At 40.6% G+C, this 27,339-nt stretch overlaps 1 protein-coding gene across 1 annotated transcript in view; it reads right to left on the reverse strand.

The window, feature by feature from the left end:
* URB1 (URB1 ribosome biogenesis homolog) overlaps positions 1-27,339 on the reverse strand; it is a 53,582-nt gene that overhangs the window by 23,178 nt on the left and 3,065 nt on the right. Inside the window, exons 4-21 of the mRNA XM_056329855.1 lie at positions 26,050-26,182; positions 23,517-23,613; positions 21,962-22,047; positions 20,109-20,234; positions 19,190-19,320; positions 17,855-18,050; positions 16,528-16,665; positions 15,973-16,146; positions 15,254-15,401; positions 12,609-12,731; positions 10,355-10,467; positions 9,044-9,163; positions 5,591-5,707; positions 4,786-4,924; positions 3,795-3,965; positions 2,381-2,577; positions 1,591-1,815; positions 886-1,065 (exon numbers count right to left, since the gene is read on the reverse strand). Of these exons, the coding sequence (XP_056185830.1) occupies positions 886-1,065; positions 1,591-1,815; positions 2,381-2,577; positions 3,795-3,965; positions 4,786-4,924; positions 5,591-5,707; positions 9,044-9,163; positions 10,355-10,467; positions 12,609-12,731; positions 15,254-15,401; positions 15,973-16,146; positions 16,528-16,665; positions 17,855-18,050; positions 19,190-19,320; positions 20,109-20,234; positions 21,962-22,047; positions 23,517-23,613; positions 26,050-26,182 (2,614 nt within the window). The remainder of the gene's footprint in view (positions 1-885; positions 1,066-1,590; positions 1,816-2,380; positions 2,578-3,794; positions 3,966-4,785; positions 4,925-5,590; positions 5,708-9,043; positions 9,164-10,354; positions 10,468-12,608; positions 12,732-15,253; positions 15,402-15,972; positions 16,147-16,527; positions 16,666-17,854; positions 18,051-19,189; positions 19,321-20,108; positions 20,235-21,961; positions 22,048-23,516; positions 23,614-26,049; positions 26,183-27,339) is intronic.

The following is a 27,339-nucleotide window of genomic DNA, read 5'->3' on the forward strand; positions in this document are numbered from 1 at the left end:
AAAAATATTAACAAATTGCAAGCACATAAATACCATTCTGCCAACATTTATGATGTGGAAGGCATGTCTCCACTGAACGTTCTCCACATCTAAGCACATTTACAGGGAAAACTGTGTATTGTGGGGTTGTCAATAGAATACCATTCTAATCTCCACAAGTCCACAGAACAGATGAAAGGAGGGGAAAAAAGTCCCTCCAAGTACATGATTTTCACAACCAGGCTTTACACAAGGCTTAGGGAATAGAATTTCTTTTGCAAAGGTCAGAGATCTATGTCAGGACCTCTCCTGATGGTATTCCAGATCAGGGGTGAGACTGTCGATGATACAGCTTGGTCAAATCTCCAGACAGTAGTTTTGTGACTGCTGGACCACATGCTCAAAGTTCCTAAGTCCTCCTTTAGACCTCAACAGCATCTCTCTGCATCAACCTGTTTCCATTCGATTACAACTCCATGAAACACACAATGCATGATATCGTGTTCACTCCCTGCCCTTCTGAGGATGTGGCAAAAGCTACAGTAATACTTCTACAAAGCAGTAAAATCCTATTCAGTCCTATACCTCACACAGGGAGCATGTGACAGACACACTTTAATCTTAACTGAAAACCCAGAAATCCTCATGACCATTACCAAGTCACAGCACTCACATAGCCTGATCCTGGCTACATCCCCTGTTCTCTGTCACGTTTAGCCAGTTTCATGTTTTGGTGATCAGTGAAAATGTATCAACTTAATTTGAGCTCAAAAATTGTTCATGTTTAAGATCATTTGCTTTAATTAAAGGTTCAGAAAAACTTACGACTATTTCCCTAGAAAATATATCAAACCAAAGTTTACTAACAATGTCAGCTTCTGGCCTGTGTATCAAGGAATTTGGTACCTTGTCATTTGAAGACTCCTCTGTAATCAGAGATTCCTCGTCCATAAAGAGACCTGATTCAGTCTGATGCTCTTCTCGTTTCTGCTGATTATCCAACTCAATCTGATTTCCCCGGCACAAGCAGCTGCTCAGGAGGTCCACACAGAGGTCAACAAGGCGAGGACCAAAAGTTTTACTAAGCTGTGAAAATACAGACACCTTGGAAGTTGAGAAAAGAGAAGGATGGGAGCAGAACGATATCCAACAGGAACCAAAATTATGAACTTCCTAGATTACAACCTTTTCAATCACTCTCCTCTGTAGACATCTGATTCTAAGAAAGGTGTCAGGGCACCAAATAAATATTTATAGGTTTTCACGTATACTGTGACTTTTGGTGTAACAGAGGACAGTAAATTTCATTCTCTGGAAAGGCTTCTTATGGAGAGCCAGGAGCTGGATTAAAATCTGGAGTTTATTTGCACTACGCAAAGATCAGTAAGGTAACCCATGCAAAGCAAATTCAAGACTCCTTAGCAGTTAGAAGGACAGAAATTTGTGTACGAATTAGGTGCAGGTTTGTCTGGTGCTCAATAGCTTCAAGTGAGAGCTGAGCACATGAAAAAGCTGCAGAACTGGATCCTTCAGTTCTAACAGCCAAATCATTTGTACTTTCTGCATTAAAATAAACCAAACCAACCCACAATATCATCATATTGTTCTTACACTGCCAAAGTTCTCCACTGTGGATTTCAGGTATAGCAACACATGCTTTACTCCTAACAAAAGCTGTTCAGGTGGGAGCTGGGACGCCAAGTCTTTCAGTTTTGTCTGGATATCATCTTCCAGTAAGGTATTGCCTCCTCTCTCATAGGCTTTCTTTAGCAAAGTGGTAAATACAGAGTCCAGGGCCACAAAAGGTTCTTTGCATCTCTCTCTGTGTTTTTTAAACTATTTAAAAATGGAAAAAAACATAAGAGAAAAATAAAGATAGATATGAATCAAAAGTTTCTTCAGCTACCTTTGTTTTGAAATGAGTTCTGTGCTGAAACCGGGACTGAAGTGCTGGGAGCACATGTGTACAGTCCTGCTGTCACAGAGCTATTCAAAGGTGTCCCATGGGGAATCTGCATAAGGTCACTGCTGGGCTAACAGAAAAACACATCAACACCTAGCACAGGTGGTCCATGCATTCCCAACCCACACCTGGGTGAATTCCAACCACTGTAAACTGGCTCCTTGGGCCCCATTACACATTATGCTACATTGTGCCTGATGAGGAGCTGTAATCTGGGTGATTGTGTACAACCCTTGAGCCCTGGCTTCACTTCCCAACCACAACAAAGACCTCTTGTGTCAACAGAGGAAAGCCCTTGAGCAAATCTGTGTCCCAGTGTGATCAAGAAGCAGTACAGAATTAGCTTAGTGTAAAAGCATTTTCTGATGAAAATGTAACCTTTATATACTGTGAGGTTTTACAGTAATACTAGCTCAAGTGAGTTCTGGTATTCCATACCACAGGTTCCTGAGATTGCTGGGGTATCCAGAGTTTATAGTACTGATTAAATTGGTAGAGCTGAGGGTACTTAGAAACTTTCAGGGACTGCAGATCTTTATCATAGAGCTGGAACATCAAGCAGAGGGCAAGGGGTTCTCTCTGAGAGTGCAGGAGGTCAGTGAAAACAGCAACAAGATACTCTACAATGTGTGCACCTAGAAAAGAAAAAAAACCAAGTTCTGTTTACAGAAGTAATCTGCATAAGCACAGCCATGAGGGCCACCCTCTTTCCTTAAAGCCTAGGCAACAGGCCATACAGCATCCTTTAGAAAAGAACTGAATAGGATTAAAAGGTGTTTGTGATAAGACAGACACATGTTCCTGACCCACGGAAGTATCTGGAAAAATCCTCCATACAGTACTCCTTGTTGAAGTAAATAATCACCCCCCTTCAAGATCCATGCTCAGGTTGGCCTGTTTCCTTCCAGACAAACATAATTAGTGCCTTTACTCTGTTCTGCTAAACTTGTCTGTAATTTGGTGGATAAAGACTCCAGCCAAGGACTACCTAAGAGAACTCATTTGTACTGGGGAAACACAGCCAGGTTAAGATGCACTGGTATAAATATGGAGGATTTTCTTTCAGAACTGGGACTTTCAGTCCCACCCCAGATGATACTCAACAGCCAAATACACATAGTACTTAGTGAGGTATGGTGGGGTTGGCAAATCCTGCTCTGAGGCCAACTGCTACCCCTGTGACTCTTCACTCCACCAAGTTCTTTCCTCAAGGAGGCAGTAGAACTTTGCAACATTCACCCCTGCAGCTTCATCTCTGAAGCTGTCTTTGGAAAACATGTGCATTTTCTATTCAGCAGCCCAGTCCTCCCTCCCCTAGTGACTGGTCTCAGTGGAAGAGTTGCTACAGGCACTGAAACCACCTTCCTCTCGTGATCTGTGTGCTTGGTGCTTAAAACACTCTGTTACTGAAGTGCAACTGCTTCCATGCCAAGACTGTCCATGCAGGGACACTGTGTGCACTGCTCCTCAGTCCCTTCTATACTGTGCATTCTCCTCCTCCACTTCCCTGCATCTCATCGGGGAAAGGTGAGCTCTCTTTTTCTAACCTGGACAAGTTTGTTTTCCCACAGTAAGAGCTCCCTAGAGTCAAACGGCAGTTTGTGCAATGCCTGCATTTCCATCTATTTTCCCTACTCCAGAAACCAAGAGCAAGCTTCTTCAGGGTCAGCAAAAAAGGACAGAAGCACCTCATAAGCTTTAATGCCTCTCTTGAGCAGGGAACACCATTGATTTGCACCTCCTTCTGCTTGCAATGAAGATAATAAAATGTCCCAAGGAACTCACTAGGTAACAATGACCCCATTTCCACTCCACTAGCACAGACGATACATAGAAACAAAAAAGTCTGTACCTGTTCCATTTTCAGTCTGAAGCAACAGTACATTCCTGGCTTCTAATGCAGCAGGAACAACAGCACTGAATGGAAATGTTTGGATAACCATGTCTTCATTTAAAGTGAACCCAATTTCTTCATCTAAGCCATCACTGCCCTCAATTAGGACATCCACCATATCCAGGACATCTATTAAGCGAAGAAAAAACGTAAGCAGAGGGTTCAGACTAACTAGAAAACAATATTAAGTACGGACATAACAGTGACAGGAAATATGTATGGGGAAGTATGAAGGAAGCAGCCACTTCCCCATTAAAAGAACATTCTGAGCAGTCCTTGAAGAGGTTTTCAACTCTACATGGCCAGAGAACCGAATCTTGGTCATGAGTCTTTAACATACAAAGAAGATACCATGCATTCTGTGCTAGCATTACATCTCTGTAATACAGTCAGCTCAAGGCAACTGATCCATATGGTACTGAGTGTTAAACTACCTCATTTATCTTACATTTATGTACTGCAAAATCCTACACATGGACTGTTACAACAGCTAGCACACAGTAAGGTGTCCACATCTGCAGAATCTTGAGTTTGTCTGCAGTAGGGCTGCGACTGGTCCCAGAAAGCAGGTGCAGCAAAATTCTAGCTGTGTGCCTGGGAGCAAGAAAGTTCCCTGGGCACCTCAGCTCATTCCTCCTGGACGAAGAGATATTAGCAGCCCCAGGAAGAATGGTAATAGTTTTCTTTTTAGTTAGAAAACGCTGCTGCAGGAGCCCGAAGAGAAATGCGAAATACCATTCAAACTGCATCCAAAATTACTTTTGGGGGTAAAATGGTAAGTTTGCAATTCAGACTTCTACTTGCGATACTAAATACAACTGGAGGGCTGGATCCTGTAGGTCCTTACTTCAGTGGGATTTCTGTAGCTATCAGTTATCAGTTTGCAGAATAGAGCTAGAAAATTTACAAAGCCTTAGAAGTCTCTGTTGTTAAGGGAATTGCCACATACCATCAATGTGAGAGACAGGGATGCTGACATTATCAGAGTCTTGTTTAAACATATTAACTTGGAGCATACTGGCTTCCTGAACAAGGTCTGCTGCTTTATCTGTATATGGATAGGGATTTGTCACCAGTTTCAACAGGATCTGTTAACAAAGGTTGACAGAGAAATGTAAGTGCACAGGCTATTATGTCTTCGGGAACCTTATCTTTTTAAGAAAGACCACGTGCTAGAAGTGGCTGGAAGCTGGAAAATTTTTTACGAGGACGACTTCCATATACTTCTGCAGGAATCTGCCCACGGTTACTGCTGTACATGGGACACTGGGTCCGATAGGAAAAGTCCACTGCAATTTTGCACCAAAAGTGCTACCACAGACCCAGAGTCCCTGAGGAAATTGCATTGAAAATGAAGCACTGGGCATTTAACATCCTGAAAAGTAAACAGGAAATGTCATTTTTTCTTGTAAAAGATTACAGTTTACTTAGGTCTGATAATTTTGGCAGGTATTGCCACATAAAGAAAAGAGGAGTGAGAGCTACCCCCACACACACAACACTCTACCCTTCTATCAACAGTGCTGTAATAACAACTTATCTTTCTGGATTGCATTTTCCTACAAATCATTTCACTGTCCTTCCACCCAAGACAAGAAAAAACGTCAGTTCTGTATAAAGAATTACAAACACTGCTCTTCTCAGAATTCATTCACTGATCTTTGACAAGGTTCTCAAGAATAGCAACAAAATAATTAGTTTCCATTAATGCTATTCTTGGCATTGTTTATCCAGCTAATTTGAACAGTTGTTACCCTTTCCAAAAACTGAATCACTGCTTCCTTTTTGTCTTCTTTTGTATTATCCAAGTGTTCCAGCCAAACCGAAAGTTCCTTCCACGTGTACTCAAACACTCCGCTGTCACGTAGAACCTGTCCAGAAAACCAAAGGGGAGTGGGGGGGTGGGTGAGGTGTAAAAAACCCAAAACCAACTAAAATACAAAACAAATAAAAAGCACAGATCTTTTTGTATAGCAACTTCATATTTTCTTCTTCTTGGAACGAAAGAAAAAAAAGCAGGTTGATGAAAAGAATTATTAGTCACTCTCTTCTCATCACCCCCCAGTTCAAGAGGCCTTACTCCTACTCTCCAGTGCCACTCTAACTGCATAACGAAGGGTAAAACAATGTATTTTTTAAAACAAAATCTCCCAAGACTGTATCAACTGGCCTTAGCATAACTAGGACCAAGGCCTAGTGTCTTCCTCATGGCTGTTTGCTTACTGATCTCTCAGCAAAGGCAGTAAGAGATGAGGCATGACTATGTTACAGGTGGTGAATGAAACCCACCGAGCTCTGCCAGACACACACAGGCTCTGTATGAAAAGGGAAAGCAGTCCTGAGGCAGAGAAAGGAGGGCTTCTTAAGAATGGCCAAAGTAAGAGGCAAAATGTAGCCTTACTCACTCCCTGCTGATTTTTCCAGTTGCAAGAAACCTCCTTCTGCTCCTGTCTTCAAAGAGCCTCTCCTCCTCTCACCTGCTGTCCGCAGCACAAGCCCAGTACAACTTCATTTGGTTCTTGCCCTCACACTGACCACGTGTATGGGCTGGATCCCATATGTACCTCGTTCCAAGTATGCTGCAAACACCTATTCACCGCACTGGGCAGCGAGCACATGGCGACCTCACTGTGAATGTTCATTCCCATGCATGTGGAATACAAGACTTCTACAAGAACTTGTGACACAGGAACCAAGCACGTGCTGGGGCAGTATGCACCAGACCTAGAGGCTGTTGTGCTACCTGCAGCAGTGCTCACTGCAGCAGCCTCTCTGCCACTTCATTGCTCAAGGCCTACAGTGCAGGGACACACAGAGAGAAAGCCAGATATGGCACAGAGCCCAGCCAATCCATCTTGCTGGTCCCAGCCTGCAAAGACCCTTGTATGTTGGACACTTTCAATGGAGCTGGTGTGTCCCCTGTCCCATAACGCGGCCCGAAACTGTGCCCTGTAACAGGGGCTACTACAACGCTGACTCACACGCTGGCAAGAAAGGTCCCCCTAAGGCACAGCCAAAGGTAAGAGCCAGGGTAAAGGCTGGCAGGACTTTCTGTTCAACCACGTCAAGTCCCTCCTGTTATCAGTCAGCAGCCTCCTACTGAGGTCAAAGTTGCCTGGACACCAATGATTTGTTCCCCCCACCTTAGTAAATCTTACTTTTATAATTTCAGGGGAGCAGGCTATACTGCTCTAAGAGGGTTGTACATCTTTATAGCATTACAGCAAGAAAAAAAAAAAAGTGCCATACCCTTAAAAACAGCCTGTAGGGGGCTTTTGAAAACTACTGATATAAAGGAAAATCATTGTAAATTAGATTTAATCAGGCTACTTGTGCTTAAAAGACTTGGGCAGATGGGTAAACAGTCAAATAAATGAACATCAGGTCGCAACCACAGCCTGATCCACAGAAAAGCGTAGGCATACTCACAGCTGCTGTGGGTAGTGAGGCAGACACAATTTTACCATAGTCAAGTAACAGGCATTAACATATTTAGACATTTTTGCCCACTTTCATGCTCTCAAAATTCCAGCCCTTATCTGAGGCATTTAAATTAGGAACCTGGTGGCCCTATGCACTGTCTGTAAAAGAAAGGAAGGAGGAGGGAGAAGAGAAGGAGGAACGGCTGTCTGAAGGACAATCCAGATGACAGGCGACTTGAACTACACGATGGTAGAACCAACTGCCTCTCATTCTCAACAAGAGGAAAGCTTGACCAGCTTCCTAACTCTGGCACCTATGTTAAATGACTGTAATTATACAGAATGAATCTGTGCTTTTGTTTCTCCAGACACACAAAATACAAAGGAAACTATCACAGCTCATTTGCTCTACATTTACTCTGTGTACACCACCTCCAGCTATAAAAACAACACTCCTGCTTACAAGAATCTGACAAGCCAATTCATTTAAAGAAAGAAAAAAACAAAGAAAAGAAAAAAGGATTAATTTTTAAATAATTAACTATTTTTGGCAGAGTCTCAAAATAGAAATACACTTGCAGCTCTCATGAAAACAGGCAGGAACAGAACGTGAAATCCAAAAACATGCTTTCTGATTATATGGCACTGTTGAAAAATAAGCAAAACACACTCATTAACATCTATTCTTAGCAGGCTGTCTGCTGACGTAACTGCCCTAACCTCACTGCTCCTGTATTCTCTTCAGAGAAAATGAAATGGACTGAATCTAAAATGGGAAACAAGAATGAGTCAGACAGCCTACGTCTCCACTCAGCAAAAGAATCCAAATACACTAGAAAAACAGTACTGGGTAGCTTTTGATTGAGATATTCATTACTATGTGACAAAGTTAACCAGAATTTAATCCCTTGCAGGGATCAAGGGCAACTAAAACCTAATTCAATGACTGTAACTTTGCTTTAGTGGACTGAATGTTACAATTGCACCCTGCAATTGAAACTAAACACAGAAATTAAGTGCACAAAGCTGTATACAAACTTATATGCTGCTATTACTACGGGACACTGCACCAGGAGCCCTGTTCAGGGCTTAGAACAGCTTTTTGGATTTTCTCCTGGTGGGAACAGTTTGGTTTGGTTTCCTTTTAATTTAGGTTGCTACCCCTACTTAGATAATTAAAAGATGCCCAGTTCTAAAAAGATACTGAAAACAACAGCCACTGGTGCCTTCATGAGACTTGTAGTTGATCAGCACTTCTGAAAAGTCAGGTAACTTATTTAAATGCACAGAAGGGGATTTTAATTCATTTTTAAGACAGAAGTACTGCTTGTATCAGACTGTAACAAATAGGATTATTTTGCAAGGCCAGAGCAAACAAGCTAAGGTTTTAGGAAGGCTAGGGTGATGAAGGACGGGTTAAATAAATGAGCATAAAAAAAATCATCTCACTTGATCAACGTCCAGACCTTTGCAAACACAAACTACATTGATTTATTACAGTATCAGAATTCATTCAGCCTAGAGGGGTGGGCTGACATTTTCCTTACTATTTCATCAACTGTTGCAGCAAATGCAGTTGACAACATTTACCTTCATAGAATATTTAGCTCATTGATAGTTATCTGACAGCAAATTCCGGTAAGTCACAAAAAGCAGGAGAGAAGATTCAGTTGGCCACACAACTATATGGTAATGGTATCTGCTTTAAGAAAAAATTTTACAATCCTGAAATTTCAGACCAATGTGATATAGTGAGTATCCTGATATTTCAGATCAAGTGCTTACCTTGATGATCAGTTTTTTGGTTGCAATTTTCAGATGACATTGGTTACTTGTAACAAACATTTTCATCAGTAAATAGAATACCGACTTTTCACCAGATACCTTCTCTGTCTCAGAGACATCCTAAAACAAAATATATATATTTACTGGTACAGCAACACTGTACAGGATTATGTTGCACTCAAGTAGGTATGTAATATAATTATATTATCTTATAGACCTGCCTAAAAGGGCCTGAAATTAATGAGACCATTTATACTACTTTGCATTCAATGAGCCAGGAAAAACAAGTACAAGGGTTTTTTAGAAAGTGGAAGAAGAGAGGAGTAACAGAAACACCAACTCATACAAGGGTCCAAGAAAAACACACCTTCCTCCTCAATCATCCATTCTACTTCTATTATCCCCAGGAATTCAGATTTCCTACAAGTACTGTCTGAATAAGAAACGTAATAATTTAAAAGATGGATCCCCAAAGAACAAGAAAAAAATGCAAGTCACAGGGATGCTGCACACTACCTGAACATCAAATGACAATCCTTCAGCCACCTCCCCTGCTTTTCTCCCTGATTTGCATTTGATGTCTAACAACCGCAACCCTCTGTAATATTGCCAGATCTGGCTTCTATCTTTTCTGTTAAAACCTGTCTATACCAGAAGCCACAAGAAAATACTGGAGCTTCTTTGCCTGTTTCCAGGTTTTCCTTTGCTGGCTCTTAACTCTCCTCACTTTTCCTTTATGGCCAGCTGGAAACAGCTGACAAGGCAGGGTCACAGTCACACATGCCCATAGGTCTCTCTGCTTCCCCGCAAAGCAGACTCTCTTTCTCTAGACATGCAAAACAGACACTCTACAGCTTTCTTATTTTACAAGGCTGCAGTAAAGGAGCAAGCAGGGGCCCTGAAGGTTTCCTGTAAATATGGAGGGACAGACTTAACAGATAACAGAATCTTCCCTGGGTATAGGTGGGATGGCTCCCCTCAGCAGCTCATTTCCTTGGTCTGAAATCTCAGGTGTTCCAGACAAGTGGAAACCAGCAAATTCTCACTTGTGCCCCCTCCAAAGATAAGAAGAGCTGAAGGAACCCTGTCCAGCTCTTGTCAGGGATGCAAAAATTTCTGTCCTTGCAGAAAAACTTTTCAGCTCAGAAGGGATCCTTCACTAAAGCTAAGACTGTAATTCCTACTGGTTTTACAAGAGGGTCATCTCCTAAAATGACTTGACTGGGACTAGTTTAAAACTAGGCAGTGTCAGCTGTAAAGATTTGAGGACAACGGGCCAAAGAAACATAACTCTGCCTTGAAGTCTCTTACCTGTACTCTGAACCAGGCAAATTTATTTGCAGGAAGTTCCAAAGCCACTTTCAGTATGTGGTGCTGCAGAACAGGAGGGACCTCCTCTCGGAGGCCCTTTTCAGTGACAATACCTGAGGTTTGAAAGCAATGCAATCAACTTCATTTTGGTATATCTTCCTGAGATCTCAGAACACTAATCATTTAGGGTTTCAAACCACCACTGTGAGATAAGCTGGCAATCCACACATTTTCGTACCATGACATTCCCAGACAGACTACGATTATGTTTGGCCAACCTAAGGCTGAAACCCAGCCCTCAGCAGGGAGAGTCTAATACCTGCCCCTGGCACATTGCTTGTGCATGGGAATACAAAATCTCTTCTATCAGTCTTAGCAACCCTGAGAAGTTGTGTTCTACAGGAAGTAAAGAGGATGCTTAAACTGGAGACCAAAATACAAAATTTAAGTCAGTAACAAATCTTAACACTTATACATTACAATATTTGCTACAGCCAATGGAACTTGTGTCTCTCCATACATCACTTTTATCATCTGCTAATGACTGCTATGGCATAACCTCAGAATTATTCACCTTACAAGTCACAAAGCTGTGCAGAGACCCTCACAGTGTGCTCCAGAAATTGACCTGCTCACACATTAACTACAGTTAAGTTACATACAGAAATCAGCTGCATAAAGCTTTGTTGTCAGTGTGCTTTTCATAGTCCGTGTAGCATCTCTGTGGTCCAAATCAGAGAGAGAACAATTTTAAAAATCACTACAAAGTCTAGCCAACAGCAAGACCAAACAATAAAACTGTACCAGCTGTTTAAACAACTTATTGCTACAAGGTAGAAAAATATGCTGCCTTTGGAGTATGTGTTTCGATCAGGGCAAGGGGAATGAATGGCATCTGAGAGAATGAAGCTTCATGGCTAATTTACACCATCATTTTCTACCACATCATCTTTCATCAAAATTAATATCCGGACTCACTTCATTACATTTGTTTGAGAATGATACTTTATTTCCAGCCTGTTCAACTTTGTTATTTCATACATTCACAAAACCTACCACCAAAGAGATTTCTGACTCACAAAAGGTGTCCTGCCTTTTGTCCCTTTGAAGAAAGCAGACCAATGCAAGAAATAATGGGATAAACAGGGTGTGTGATTTGGTGAGTCACCAAGTATACAAACCAATTAAATATGCTTTGACAGAGGGAGGAAAAACCTCATGCATGAGACAGTTGATTTAGAGGGGGGTTTTGTTTAAAGCCCCTTTTTTCCCTGACAGACTTTAATTAAAGCATTTACATAACTCCCATCCTTACACATCCCAGACCTGCCTAAAACACAAATAGTTGCTCTAGTTGGGTGGCCTACAAGCTTTGGTGACCCAAAGACAGCAGTGATGCCCAAACAACATTTTGCTGTCCCCTCCAGTCTCAATTTTAAATGGCTGTATTTATTGTACCGCAAACAATATTGGAGGATCTTGCCCACAGCCCGTAATTGTGGCTCATCGTCCTTGCTGCGTTAAGCAGGTACAGAATGTCTTTGTTTACTTCTGCTGTATGAAGAGGAATACCCTCCATGAAGATGACATCAGAGACAAAAATACAACAATATTGCTAAAGTGCTTCCTGATATAGATTTTCTGCAGGAGATGATACCATACAGAATACTACTCTTCTCCCCACACACCACCAAACTATGATAAAATAATTCAAAACACAGCAAACGGGAAAAGATACTTGAATGTTAGAAGATTTTCCAGAGGAGACCAATGAATTGGTACTTGCTTCTCCCCTACCCCAACCTTTCTGTGAGCTATCCTGTAAAAAAATAAAATCTGTACCATTCCTCATACAAGTTTAGAAATAATTTACTTATGTTGGATTGTTGACATAGGTCTAGGAGAATAAAACACCCAAATCTCATTAAGAGTTGGACATACACCTTGCTCAGAAATATTAGAATTAAAACCCCATAAAGGCCAATTATTTGCAAGAATATAACACAGAAAGAGGAAGACTGTAGTAGAACCTACCACTTAAACAACTAAGTGTATGGAATTTAAGAGGGCAGAGTGCCAGAACACTGCAGAAATAACAACAATAAATGCCAACACAATGAAGAAACTAAAATGGGTTACTTTTAGAAAACAGTTCTTGCTCTGTCTACACAGAAGAGCAGACAGTCCCTTTTGCTGTGGACTTTGTAAACAGCCAGAAAAAACAACAAAGGTAATAGAAATACCCATCACATACCTTTTAGCAGCTTGCTAAAATCAAAGTTGCTCCGTGCTACCAAATGGGGCACAACCTTCTGATAAAGGCATATGACCTGAAGCAGTGCAGCTTTCAGAAACAGTGTCTCAGCATCATCTGAACCTAAACAAAGTGTTCACACGATTAGTTTCTCCTTCCTTCATACCAAGAGAGAACACTGTAGGAGCTGCATTACCCAACATGACAATTAATAATTCTATTTCCAATAGGCTTGCCTATGAAATGATCAGTTATCTTCCTCATTAACAAGAACAGGAAAAAACCACAGAATCTCCAGTCTCCTTCCCCAGTATTCCTGCGTGAAGACTTTTAAAACTGAATCAGCTTACCCAGTGCTTAAATTGACAGTTGTAATTTCTAATTTGATTTGAAAGTGCTCACACATATAAAATGACAGTCTCATCACTTCAACATTCACAATAAGAATCCAATCAGTCACACTGCTGTTCAATTTAAGTCTGAACAACAGAAAAAAGCAAAAGGAAGGATACGGTCATGATGCTGGTTTCTGGGGTCACTATTGTCACCTAGTGCCAGGTAGGTTTGACTGGGAAAATGCACGAGACAGTACAGTTATTTATTTATTTATTACTTCCTTCAGTTAAAGGTTTCTTTCTTTCCCTTCCCTTCCCTCTTTCAAAATACTACTTCCTCAATGTGACCTCTTGGCAAAAGGAAGACAACAAATACCTGTATGAGAGAAACACCATAACCAGTTAAGGCAGCTGTTTACTTCTTAGGAAAAGCTATCTCAGCAAGTAAATATTCCTTCAGCTTATAACATGAGGACACATAAAAGCTACATGTTATCCAATCACTAATAAAAGGAAGCAAAATAAATGGAGGGCAGCCAAAACATTTTTTTAACACCTACTTTTTTCCTGTTAACCGGGTCTCCCTCAGGGAGCTATGAAGAACTGGATGGATGCCATGCATAAACTTTGTCTTTGTTTGCCTGAGTCTCAGCTCCCATTAAAAAAAGAATTCTCTAGTAGCCATAGTGCAAGTAAAGCTATAACAGGTGAGCTGAGAGTAAGTGATACAGTATTATCATCCTAGTATGCAGAGAAATTAGATAGCTACAGTACTTTAGAGGTTAGCTTCTCCATTGGTTTCAGCAAGCACTCCACCAATGAAGAGGCTTGGAGTGTCAGCACTGACAACTATTTTGCTGCCCAAAACCATACACAGAAGAACATACACTGAAAAACTCTCTGCTCCAAGCATATGTGGCATATGCCCTATGAAGGCCATGAAACTGGGTGCAGATTTATCTTCAGTCTCTAAGCAAAACATTGCAGGCTGCTAGCCAAGCCACAGAGACCATCAAAAACTTTCAGTTCCCTGCAGTGCAACTATGAAAGCAATTCCTTCAGGAGGGACACTGCTTGTGAGAGAGGAAAACCAAAGCCTTCAACTGCAATCCCCTCGCCCACCTCTTCCAGCACTTGCATGTTTCTATTCCTGTGCTACTGCAACACAAGCATTTGTGTAGCCATAGTAAATAACTGCTTCTAAAAAAATGATCTCATTGTAAAATAACTTGGCCAAACAAAAATCCTTCAAAGAATTATTTTTCAGGCATATCTGTTTCCCTGCCTGTTCTATTGTGTGGCTGCAAAATAAATCTCTTAGCATAGGAATATCAAGGACTGGAGGGTTAATTTCAGCAGGAGGAACTGCAGAGCCCTGCACCCAAGGAGGAACAAGCTCATTCACCAGTACATGCTGGGGGCTACCCAGCTGGAAAGCAGCTTGGCAGAAAAGGACCTGGGGGTCCTGGTAGACACAAGGTTGAACATAAGCCATGGATGTGCCCTTGCCGCAGAGAAGGCTACCTGTATCCTGGGCTGCATTAGGCAAAGCACTGCCAGCAGTTCAAGGGAGGCGATCCTTCCCCTCTACTCAGCACCAGGGAGGCCACACCTGGAGCACTGTGCCCAGTTCTGGGCTCCCCAGTACAAAAGAGACATGGACAAGCTGGAGAGAGTCCAACAAAAACTCACAAAGATAAAGGGACTGGAACATCTCTCCTATGAGGGAAGGCTGTTCAGCCCAGAGAAGAGAAGGCTCAGGCAGATCTCATCAATATATACAAATGCCTGAAGGGAGAGCGGACACAGCCCGGCTCTTTTCAGTGGTACCCAGTGGCAGGACCAGAGGCAATGGGAACAAAAAGAAACACACAGGAGGCTCCCTCTGAACATCACGAAACACTTTTACAGTGAGGGTGACTGAGCACTGGCACAGGCTGCCTAGGGAGGTTGCTGGAGTCTCCAACCTTGGAGATACTCAAAAGCCATCTGGACATGGTCCTGGGCAACCAGGGTTTAGGCAGATGTCCCTTACAACCTCAACCATTCTGTGATTTTGTAATAGCAGAAAGCCAAACTACTTAACCTCCTAGTAGCAACGGCAGCCTATTTGTCAACCTGTGTCCTTAAGCAATTCTGACACTGGTCAGAATTAAACTGCCCAAAGAACGGAACAAAGCAAAGGTGAATAGTAAATGCACAAGTGACTTCTGGACCCTGCTGAAGTTAATGACCTTACGTGGAATGACGATTTCACAACACCCATTCACAAACATGTAAGAAGGGGCAAGTCCCCCTTGCTTTGCCTACCATGCTGCTCAGTGACTTGTGCTGTCTCAGTCATTGCCTTTGTAGTGGAGGTATCACTTTCCTTTTTCTCTTCTTGGCCAACATGTTGTCTCCCTTGCTTCAGAAGGGACTGCCAGACTGCCACTATATTGTTCATGTCTGGTAAAAGCTAAAAGCAAAAATAGTAAACTGCAGTAGCTCCCCTCTGTGACACAAAGCTACTGTGATAAAAATATTCACACAACCAACACACACAAGGACTTGCTGCTCTTCACAAAGGTTGTAACTGACCTTGTATGCAATCAGAAAAATCAGTTTATGTTTGGTTCTTCATCCACATGGTACATTTTCGACTCAAGTGCTACTTGTCTAGTAACTTCTAACTCCTAAGTTAGAAATAACTAAATCTGCTGGTGACAATTTACTTGAACCAGGAAGAGAATTTGCTTCCGAGCCTGCTCTTGGAATTCATTTGCAGCTCAATAGCTGTCAGTGTTACAAATCTGTCTCACAACAAAATTTTGTTTGCATTTCCATCAGCCAGCTGTGTTAGGAAAAGTAGTCTACTACCACACTAGTTATTAACACCTTTTAATCCACAGTCTTCCCCTCCCCTTGCCCAAAGATACTACTATCTCATGGCTCCCAGGCTACAACCACTGGGGAAAAAAGTGCAGAGAAGTAGTTACCTGCTGCAAAACAACTCATGTTAGACCCCAATTTTCTTTTTTATTTTGTACCTTGCTGATGGCTTCTCTGTACAGCTGTACAAATTCCTGCATCATTGACAGCGTAAAGATTTCTGACTTTTGCCAAGTTTCTTCATTCAAACAGTACTCAATATTCTTCAAGGCTCTTCTCAGAACCATTGATACGAGTGACAGTATGCTGTGCTTCACTACTGTGCTGGGTAACTAAAAGGAAGTCGAATTAATGACATTTCAGTGCTTTCTCTTACGCTTTGCACATAATCTGTACTATGAATATATGCTAAAATTTGTTAACAAATTATCTCCTAAACATTGGCTTGCAGGAAAGAATCTGTAGGTTTTCAGATTCCCAGCCTAAACAACTAGTGAGCATTGGCAGAACTGGTGCTTGAGAATGGCTCTTGGAAGCAGTATCGATGGGGTTTAATTAATTTTCCAGTGCTTCCCCAAGCCAGATTTATGCTGGGACAGACAATATAAAATGTATGCAGTCAACCAACTTAAAAAACTTCTTGGATGATGACACACTTAAACTATATTAACTGGGACAGAAAAATCCACTGACATACTATAGACTACTCTTACATTTAGTCCTTGGGTGAACATTATTTTATTGCACACTGCAGGGACTGTTGTTACCATCACCATAGAAAGCAACCTGGGAAGAGGAATAAACTCTGAAGTCTTAAAAGAATTGGAGATCTCTGGTTGAGCCTCATAGATCTGAAATAAAAATAACAATTTAATCAACATTGATATAGTCCAGTAGAAAACAGCTTCTTCTGGGGAGCATTTCACAGAAACATTCTGACTTGTCAAAAGTAATGACAGCACTAAACACCAATTTCTACACAGCAATGCTACAGAGCACGCCCCAGACTCCTATTCAACTAAATGGAACACCTGTACGCGACCTGCATCCCTGCTAAAGGCCACCCCTTTTCAACAAACAAGACTACAGATCCTACTTGCCCATTTTAAGCTAAACAAAGAGGCCAAGGAACACTCAGAAAGGACAAAGTTCTAGCTGACTTTCAATGCTGCTGCCACTCAAAAAACATTATCACGATGTTTTCCACTGTTTCTTATACCAATTCCTTCTTTCTCCATTTAGTTAAATGTTTATACAGCCTCCTGCTCTAAGTATAGCTTTTTACAGAAAGACCATCCAACTCAGTCTATGTATACACTTTTTAAAGCAGCTGTGGCTTTGAGCCATGGCTCATTATCCTCAGCACCCACAGAAAACAGGATGCCATTTTCCCCCCCTCCATTTACCATCTTCAACATTTAACAGCATCCTGTTGCTTCTTTCCTAACATACCCACGGTAATTGATGGTGTTATTTCAGAACCATTAAGTCCTTCCTGTTTAGCTCACTTAAACCTCAGTCACCTAACTTCCCCACTGCTGGACTAGTTTGTTTTTAAAATCATCATTTATGAAATATTATGCCTGTCTGCTTTCCAGTGATTTCAATAAACTCTAAAGCACCGTGCATTTACAGCTGTGAACACAATACATCTTCAGACATGTGAGTTTCCTCTGATACAGAACAGCTGCTTCTGAACCAAAACCAAAAAAACCTACTCCCTGATCCTCAGCTTAGTTCCTCTAAAAATCAATGAAATTTTGTTCTTTGGCACTAGAAGACCCCAGATAAATAAATGAATTCAGAGTTAGTTTATACCTAACATGGCCACACCACAGGCTGGCCTGGATCTGTACTGCACAGTACCCAACAACTGTAACAAATTTTCTATAGGAATATATGGAAATTTCTTCTTTCCTATTCCAATTTTGTGTAATTCTGCACTACTGTTTAACAAAAACTACTTTTGATTTTTGGAGAGGAAAGTTCTGGAATTGCATATTTCTGTGGAGAGGTGGTGTGCATCATTCATACTCTTACCTTTTTGAGTAACTTCATATTGTCCATCCAGGCAGACTTCTGTCTGGGAACAAAGGAATACTGGGTCTCCTTAAAGTATCTACTCAATAAATCTGGGCATACTTTAAGAATATTCACCATGAGATCAGCAACCATTTCATCTTCTGTTGCAGTTTTTAAACCAAGCAGAAAGTGCAGAAGCACCACATTTCCTCCTCTATTAAAGACAAAAACACACTTTCAGAAAGAAATAGTTATTTCAATACTTTACATGTGATGCTAACTCTGCAACTCCTCTAACTGTTGCTGGGATAAATTCAAGGCAAGACCTCTCACACTGCTAGTATAATTTCTGAGTTTATACTCAGAAAAGTAAGAACATCAATTTGCCATGTTTCCTGCATGACAAACTTTAATTACTTTTAATTAAAACCACAATGTTTCAGAAATATTCAAACCAAGCTTCACAAAGGTACAAATGTAGAATTAAAACTTTAATATTAGACTTGGAAGTATTTTCTGTGGTCTTCCACCACTTTTTATTTTTAAAGTGTTCATCTCTATGTCCCTAAACAAAGTAAGAATACTGCAGATACCAGACAAATACCAGTTAAAATTTTGCTCAAAGCAAGAAACAACCTGCTCTAGCACTGCTCAGTATCAGTACCTGCTACTACAATCTATCATCTTCTTTGCCCAGCTAATGTAATGAAGCACAAACCCACCCAAAGAAAATCCCTCCATGGAATTACAAGGGTCTCAATTATTTTTCTAGCAGTCATAATCTTAGTGCACATATATTTTAAATAGTTAGCAAATAGAAACAGTAGGGTAAACAGATGCTTCCAGATTAGGGTTGCAGGCCACATTCTGGCACTACTGGAATCCACGTCAGCATTTTGCTAAAACCTAGAATAAACCACACCTGGTTCTAGAAAATGTAAATTAGACTAGGTATTTTACCACCATCTGGTTAACATTGCAGTTTTGATGTTTTATTGTCACATTAAAAAAAATAAGTATCTATGCTTCAAAATCACAAAAGACTTTCTATTTATTTATACTCAGATATGGCTCAGAGAAACACAACCTTCACCTAAGCTCCTACAAACAGGCAGAGCGCTCTCTACTCTAGTACACTGAGGTATAAGGAGATCCAATAGTTTGATCTTGGGAAGTTAAAAATTAAAACAACAAAAAGCCCAACGTATTTCTTCCGTATGCCACAGAAGAAAGAGATGGAAGCAGAACTCAGTAAAGTTACTTGCAAAGGGAAGGGCAGACAAGATAACTACTGAGGTGTCTCTTGTTCCTAGCACAAAACTCACATACAATCTCAGCCATCTGGTGACTTACTTGCCAGAAGTTCCAAGACTTGGATCATAGAAAGTTATACCATGTTTCAGGGAGCAGCAGAGGTCCATTAAGAAATTATGAACAAGTTCCCGTACCATCATCCTTCCCACCTCTTCAGAACCTTGAGGCACCTATAAAAATCAAAAAGGAGTAAAAAAGGCGTACGCCTTTTGGTATCACAGAAGGAAAATCTTCCACCAATTTCACTCCAGATTTTAAAAAGCTCCTTTTACAGAAATGCTAAAACAGCTTGGCTTTTGTTCAGATTAACAAGTTTCCATTTCTGTATTAGACATATTAAATATTACAATACTTCTGGTATCAAGGAAAGCAAACCTCAAAAATTTAGGTACAAATGTACTACCTGCAGAGCATTACTGATTCAGGGCATTTGCTAAGTCATCAGACAGTAAAAGACAGAGAAAAGTCAAGCTAAAGAAAAGTAGTGATATAAAACATTTAAATACGGCAGGGCTACCCTGGGACTTCGAAGTCAAGGATCTAGTATTTAATCTGAAATAACCAACTTTCAACCATCCAAGCCAGGTTCACTATAAGGAAGTTCCAAAAGACAAAAAAAAAAAAAAAAAAATCACTGAAGCCTTCAGCATAAAGCATGTGAAACAAGCATGCGTGTGGTTTTTGGGCCAGTTTGGCAGAAGATGGAACTTTAATATCAGGCAAGAAAGGCAGATAGCTGACAATGCACTGAACATGCCAACACTTCCAACACTTCCAGGAAAGGTGAGGCATCAGTGCCATTACAGTCACAACCAGGAGCTGTGAGCTGTTTCAAAACTTGTGGGCTGCAAGAGCTGACGGGGGGGGGGGGGGGGGGGGGGGGGGGGGGGGGGGGGCGGGGCAGGGGGTGGAAAGGCAGGACAAGGACTAGGAGTTACAAAGAAATAAATTACCAGACCTTCAAATCCCCAGGGCTGACATCAGTAATCCCATTCCACCGGTAAAGTGATGCAATGTGAATCAACATTTCCGCAGTAAAAAAGCGCACCTTCTGGGTTTTGGTGATATTTTTATTTTGAATCACCTGAAAACAACAAGAGAAAAAAACCACAAGCAATTCTAGTTATGGCAAGTTATCACTAAATAATGGCAAATTAGCAACACCATTCTCATACACACACAGCTCACTCTCCTCACTACAGCTGCCTGTCCTGTTAACACTGTTTTCACACGTAGGACCATGATGAAGCCATAGAACTCTATCAACTTCTACACACTGCACGTACTTGACAGGACAGACTTTCAAGTTCAACTAAAGAGCACAGAACCTATTTAGAGTAGCACAGCCACAGACTAGGATCATGGAAACCTGCTGGCAGATAGTAGAACTTGCTACAAAAGATGTTTGAATGAAAAGGAAAACACAGTGCAGGAACTTCTCAACAGTTCTACTGCATTCTCCTGTCTGCAGTTTTTTACTTCTCATTTTCCTTGCTAAACTGAAGGAGTCATACAGTGTGTTAGATTTCATCAACAACATATCCATACATGACGTATGATTGCCAATGGGAAAAGCTTAATTTAGAAAACAGTTTCAAGGAGGTTTATTTTACATTTAAATGGGTTTTTTTCTTCTTCTAAGGTTATTGCAACAGAACAATGAAAAAATATTTTTGGCTTTAGATTGTCAGTTGTGAACAGCCTGAGTGTGAGGCAGGCTCTTATAGTTACACTCTAAATTTGAAACTATTTTTTCTTCATTCTCTCAGTTGATCATACAACAGCATGTGCAGCATTGATACAGTTCACTACAGTAATTCAAAACAGAAGTTCAAAAATCATAGATACTGGAATTAAAAATATTTTTTTAAATATTCTTATAGAAATAAAATAAATCTCTGGGTTAGTTGCTGTACCCACAGCAGCAACAAGCCGGTGCATCACAGTGAAAGAGGCACAGCCACACTCTGAAGCTAACAAACAACAGAGCACAGGAAAGGCAGTTGAGAGTAAACCAACTCTCACACCTTTCAGCAATTCCCGCTTTCAAATTTTTGGTCTCAGCACTCTGTATCACAAGGTTATTTCTGTCTGCTATGAAAGAACCAGAAAAAAAAAAACTTCAAGGTGGGGCAGACTTACCTCTCCAGTAGTACTTTGTGATAGGTGGAATGTACCCTTTCTTTTTCACAGAAACTTCTCTGATCTTGGGAAGACAGTTTTATAAGACTTTCCTTTTTCCTCTCTTCCACCGTGAAATACCTTTGACCAAATTTATCTCTTGCAGCAGAAACCTTGCCATCCCAACGGTAAGCAAGTCCAAAGAACAGCTAACCAGGACCACAGGATGCAGCCTCACCAGAGCCCCACCAAGACTGTTTGGGGAATGGTACCACGCACCCTTCGACTGCAACCAGATAGCTCCTAGGAACCCCTTTTCATGTCACAGTCCCCATACTAAAATCACACAAAATCTTTCTTCTCCTGGAAAGAAGATTGCATGTCATTACCTAGCTCACAGCTAACAAACCTACTCAAATCTAGCTGACCTCACCATTTTGGTGACTTCCTTTAAAAATGGGCATTGGAAAAGTATAACAAGCTTTGATCCTGAAACAATAACACAGCCAAGTTATCAACCTCCAACAAATATTATCAGTAATGGACACACTGGCAAACTTTCAGCAGCAGCGGCAGCACAGTACCAACATCTTAAGGAGTTGTATGTTTCATGAAAAATTACTGCAAAACTGTTTCCAGCAACAAAGAAAATAAAAAACGAGACAATGCAGTTTCAGGGGTATATCGTACCTTAGTTCTCAGTGTGGAAAGTAGAAGATTGATGGTAGAAACTTTGTCTTCCTTTATTTCAGAGCGAAAAATATCCGGAATGAAATCTAAGAAGACATTTCAAATGTTAAGTGAAAACATGAAAGCTATTTTCATACTGAAATGCTTCAGGGAATTCATACCCATTTCTCTTCAATGTCAGCTTATTTACCTGTTACATTTAAGAATGAACCAAAAGGCTGCAATCAGAGTTCAGAAGGGTGGCAAGTCTGTAACTACAGTGATGAGCAAGTAATGCTGCCAAACCTACTCTTATTGTAACTAGCTGATTTGCCAACTTGGTTATTAACACTTACTGCAACAGTATCTGTCAATTTCAAATATATTTCAGGCCCCAAGGTGCTATGCAGTATTTAACCCGAGTAAATGCCTAGCCTTTCCATTGAAGGACTCACAGTTGTTCTGCTGAGTGATTCTCAAGTATTTGGAGGTTACATCTCCAACTACATGCATCATCTTTTGGCTCACCTGTGCATCCCAAAGTTAGAGAACTTCAGTTTATAGAGAACTTAAGTATCTCAGATGGGAATGAAAGCCAGCTGTTCTGACTGGATCTAGGTGTGCGCTACCACTCCCTGTCCTGAAAGAACGTAACAACTGCAAGCAATTAAAAGAAATCCACAGCCCCCAGGGTAGCACAAACAATAGAAGTAAATAATTATGGCCTGTTCTCTCTCCCCTCACCGTAGAAGAAATGAATTGCTGTGGGCTAATGACAACTTTTTTTTTTTTTTTTTTTTTTTTTTTTTTAAGTATTTCTAGATCCCTTCTGAATTCTTTCAAAACCTTACCAAGGGTTGCAATTCACAACTTGAGAAACATCAGCAGTAGATTTCAAATCACTAAAGTCAAGAGAAGTTTTACATTATCTTCAGCACATAAGGGATCAAGTATTAATACATATATGTAGGATTCAACTTTCTGGAGTCTTTTCTTTGTCAGTCCAGTTTGAACTCCTTCTCTAAGAGATATTGGTGTAATACTCTTGGACTGCACTCCCATGTAATGCCTCCATAAGGGATGCAAAGGACATTACACTGGTCTCCTGAATCACTGACAAAGAGCAGTCTAATGGAATACACAACAATTGCCCTGCATGAGGATAGAAAGGACACTAAAGTACACACAATCTTTAAAACTTCAAAAAAAAAAATTAATGCAACGTATCCACTGTTACTGTGCTACAAGCAAGGCCGGAGGTCATGAATTTTTTTCTGCTTATTAACTCTATGGCCTCAAAGTTATATTACATTTACCTTGTCACCAATGGCTTTCTATTCTTGCAGTGTTTGCAAATAACAAGCATTATTCTCAAGAAGAGGCACTCACTAGAATACTGAAGAAGTTTTAAAGCTTGTCAGGTAGTAAGATTAGAAATATCTTAGAATATATCTTAGAAATACTTTTTATCTTATTAGTGCTGTTTAACTGATTTACAATTTGCATTACCTCATGTTTATTATCATCTATAAAAGACCCTGCCTTAAAAAAAGAAACACAAGCAACTGTGAAGTACCTTTTAGTTCCAGCATCTGTGTCAAGATTGCATTGTCACCAGCAATTAAAAAGGAGAGAGCAAACTGAATATAGGCCATACGGACATCAGTTCTCCCCTAAAAAAGATGAGAGGCACTAGTAGCATACAGATTGTACACAACTGCAAAATTAATACCGCAACAATTTATTATACTTTTAAGTACCATAAACAGGTAAATTAAAAAATAATGTAAACATGTTGGACACAGCCACACACACACTTACATGTAATACATCCACAGTACATTCATTTAAGAAACTTCATGCATTAAGCAGATCACAGTCTGTTAGTTAACATTAAAAAGGAAGGTATCCTAGTTCACATATTTTTCAATTCTCGATATGTGAGATAGGTTATAAATAAATTAAAAAAACATTAACAGTAATTCCCTGCCAAACCCTGTACACACACCACTCAACATCCTCACTTCTGGATGCACTACTGGGTACACAGGACAATTCACAAAAATACTCAAGAACAGTAATGACAGTAGCGCTGCTGCCATTTCTTACTATATAGGCTTCCAGAGCAACGTCAGCCTTGGGGAATCTTGCAGCTTGTTGCCATCTTGGAGCTACAGTACATTACACACGTCTCTCAGCTATCACAGCTGCGCATGGAGCTACCCAGGTAAACTTAGAACAGCTAAAAAAAGGCCCTTTAAAAAGGGGCTAATTGTTATAAAACTACAAATTCTGGCACAGTGGAAGCAGTGAAAACTTTGCCTGGAGAAGGATCGTAGAATATGAACAAAAAGTCACAGAATGGTTTGGGTTGGAACGGACCTTACAGATCATCTAGTTCCAACCTTCCACTATGGTCAGGGACACCTGCCACCAGACCAGGTTGCTCAAAGCCCCGTCCAGCCTGGCCTTGGACACTGCCAGGGATGGGGCATCCACAGCTTCTCTGGGCAACCTGTGCCAGTGCCTCACCACCCTCACAGTAAAGAACTACTTCCTTATATGTAATCTAAATCTGCCCTCTTTCAGTTTAAAACCATTACCCCTCATCCTATCACTACCTTCCCTGATAAAGAGTCCCTCCCGATTTATAATTTTTGAAACATACTGCGCAAAATTGAATTGTGTGTAAAAATGCCTGAAAGAAGATACTGACTAGCCTAAACATAAGGCAGAAGCAACTCATGAAGGGTTGAAAGAATAAATAAAGAGAAAGAAAAAAGATTTTGCTGTAAGCTTTGGGCCTGATATCTTTGTATTAAAAATTCACCTCTGATAGCCAGTTGTGATATCATCATTTCACTGAAAGCTGAGCAAGACCTTTAATCCATTTTTGGAAACTTTCTTTCTTGTAGGTTACTAGCTACAAGTAGCTACACAAACTCTAACAAGTTTGTGGTCAAAGGCTACATCCAAGCATTTAAATTTAAGGGGTGGAGGTAATCCTAAAGACAAATTCTGCAGAAAGGTCAAAAAACATGAGATCTGACATTCTAAAAGGGTTTCAGGGAAAAAGGTAAGTGTTTGGGGTTTTGCCTTCTACTTGTTTGCTTTATATATAAAGTCTCATTTGTTACCGCAGATGGCACAAACCCAACACAAATGTACACACTCATTCTGCAAGTCATCTTTAAAACCTAGAAACAATTTATCAGCATTGAAAATACCAGACTTACTATACATACACTTGTATTTGGAATAACTTATAAATATTCTTGCTCTAAAACACTGCTTCAGGTCAACTCTGATTATTTTTAGCAAATGGAGAGGAAACAAGAAATAAAGTTCTTTTTGGAAAAAGAGAGCTGAGTTTTTCTACTCACTCACAAACCCTCCTTCAGCATTTGCACCAAAAGATTGTTTAAAACTCTTGGTTATATTTTTAAATGCAATTACTCTGACTGTACTAGTATTGGGCAAAATCTTCTCCCCATTAAAACAACTGCAGAACCTCCAACTTCCATTTATTTCAGTGGGACCAAAGTCCAATCCTTGCACTGGAAAAAAGACCGAGCTCTTCTCAAACATATCACTGAATAGTTTTCAAAAGCTTACCATCACTTTCACTCCATTTCAGACATTAGAAGGGTAGCCCACAGAAACTATACATTTATATTTCACCACAGCTTATTAGAAACAGTCAAGGCACTTCAATGTGTTGCAGTAATTCTACAATGCACTGTAGAAACAAGGTTATCCTAAGCTCAGCACCCTGACAAGATGAGAAAGAGCAGCATGGGATAGAAGACGAAGCAAGCTCCACCTCAAGGGTGCATACCACCCCTCCCATTATTGCAGATACTCAGAAACATTCCCTGGAGATTTCTTACATAAGTAGACAGGAAGCTCTCTCCCCACAGATCAGTTCTGCTGCCAATTAGAAACAATCAAGAAGCATTTCAGCCTGACACAGGACAGGAAGGGAAGAGGTAAGTTACCGCAGATAAAAATGCAGCAGACCAGCAACAGCTTAGTTTTAAATACTTGGCAGAAGAAAACTATTGGGAGCCATGGCATAGCATTTCATGGCACACAGTGACTTGATTTACCTTCTTACATCTTTTTTTCAATAATCCAGGCAGAAATTTATTATTGAAATCGAAATGGCTAAACACATCCCTTGCTGAATCTGGCCCCTGAGCCACCATTGCTGACAACAGTGTAAGGCACAGTCGGCTCATCCTAAAATGAAATGCAGAGGAAAACCTGCAGGTTATTTCCAAGATGACAGCTATACAACCAGTCAAATCAAGATATTAAAATTTAGACCTTTTTCCTGTAAAAGAAATGACCCCACTCCACCTCCAATACCCACCCAAGCCCTCAGGAGTTTCAGGCATGAAGCAGTTCTAAGTCAGTCCCAACACAAGCAACCAAGACAACCATTAGGAAAGCATCCCTGCAAAGCTCTCACTGCAGTTGATGGGAGCTTTAGATGAATATGTAAACAACCATTTTAACGGCAATCACAACACAGATTTAGGCCAAACACAAAGGTCATTCCTCTATTCACAAAGAACTTTAGTTGTCTTTGTGAACAGTCTATTTCTGCAAGCATGTGTCTTGGACAGAGCCCCCAGTCCTGCAAATGTTTATGTGTCTGCTGCCACAATCAGGTCCACAGGAGCTACAGCCAATGCTGAAGTTACAGATGCCACAGCATAGGCTGAAGACTGCATTTTTTGTGTTTTAGCTACGTGACAGAGGTTTTCTTCAGTTGAAGTATGAAGCATGGCCTTGTCATGAACTCAATTCCATTATCTACACTCAGTTTTGATTCTTGCTCACTGACCACTGGGAAAATTTGCCTGAGAAAATAGAAGAGAAGTTAAAATAACAGAAAACATAATTTCAGGCAGTGATGGCAACTGGGAAGAAGGGGAAAGGGAAGAAGGGAAAAGGGAATGTCTATTTATATTCTTCCCAAAAATAAAGCTGTAATGAGAGGCTGGATATTCACCTTATAAAGTAGGATAAAAGAAGAAAGTGCCAAAAATTAACAACTCATAAATTCTTAAAAGTTTGCCATTTATTTCAATGGGAACATGACAGAGCTGTTAGGTACAAGTCTGCAGACCTCTATCACCTGAACAGCCACTACACTACCCATTAAGGGGTTTGGAATCTGTCCATCATGTTGCAGTCATGAACAATCTGCAAGAAAGCCGTAGATTAAAGCTGAGATCCCATTTGGACATACCACCACAATAAAATCCCTTTGCACATCAAAAAGGTAGCACAAAAAAAGCAGATCAGAATATCATCAGAAATCTGAAGCCTTCTCTATGCAGGTTCTGGAAGGATTACTCCAAAAGCAGTGACCTTTAAATGCTTAAGTA

This window comes from Falco biarmicus, chromosome 2 (genome assembly GCF_023638135.1).
Source record: "Falco biarmicus isolate bFalBia1 chromosome 2, bFalBia1.pri, whole genome shotgun sequence".
NCBI lineage: Eukaryota > Metazoa > Chordata > Aves > Falconiformes > Falconidae > Falco > Falco biarmicus.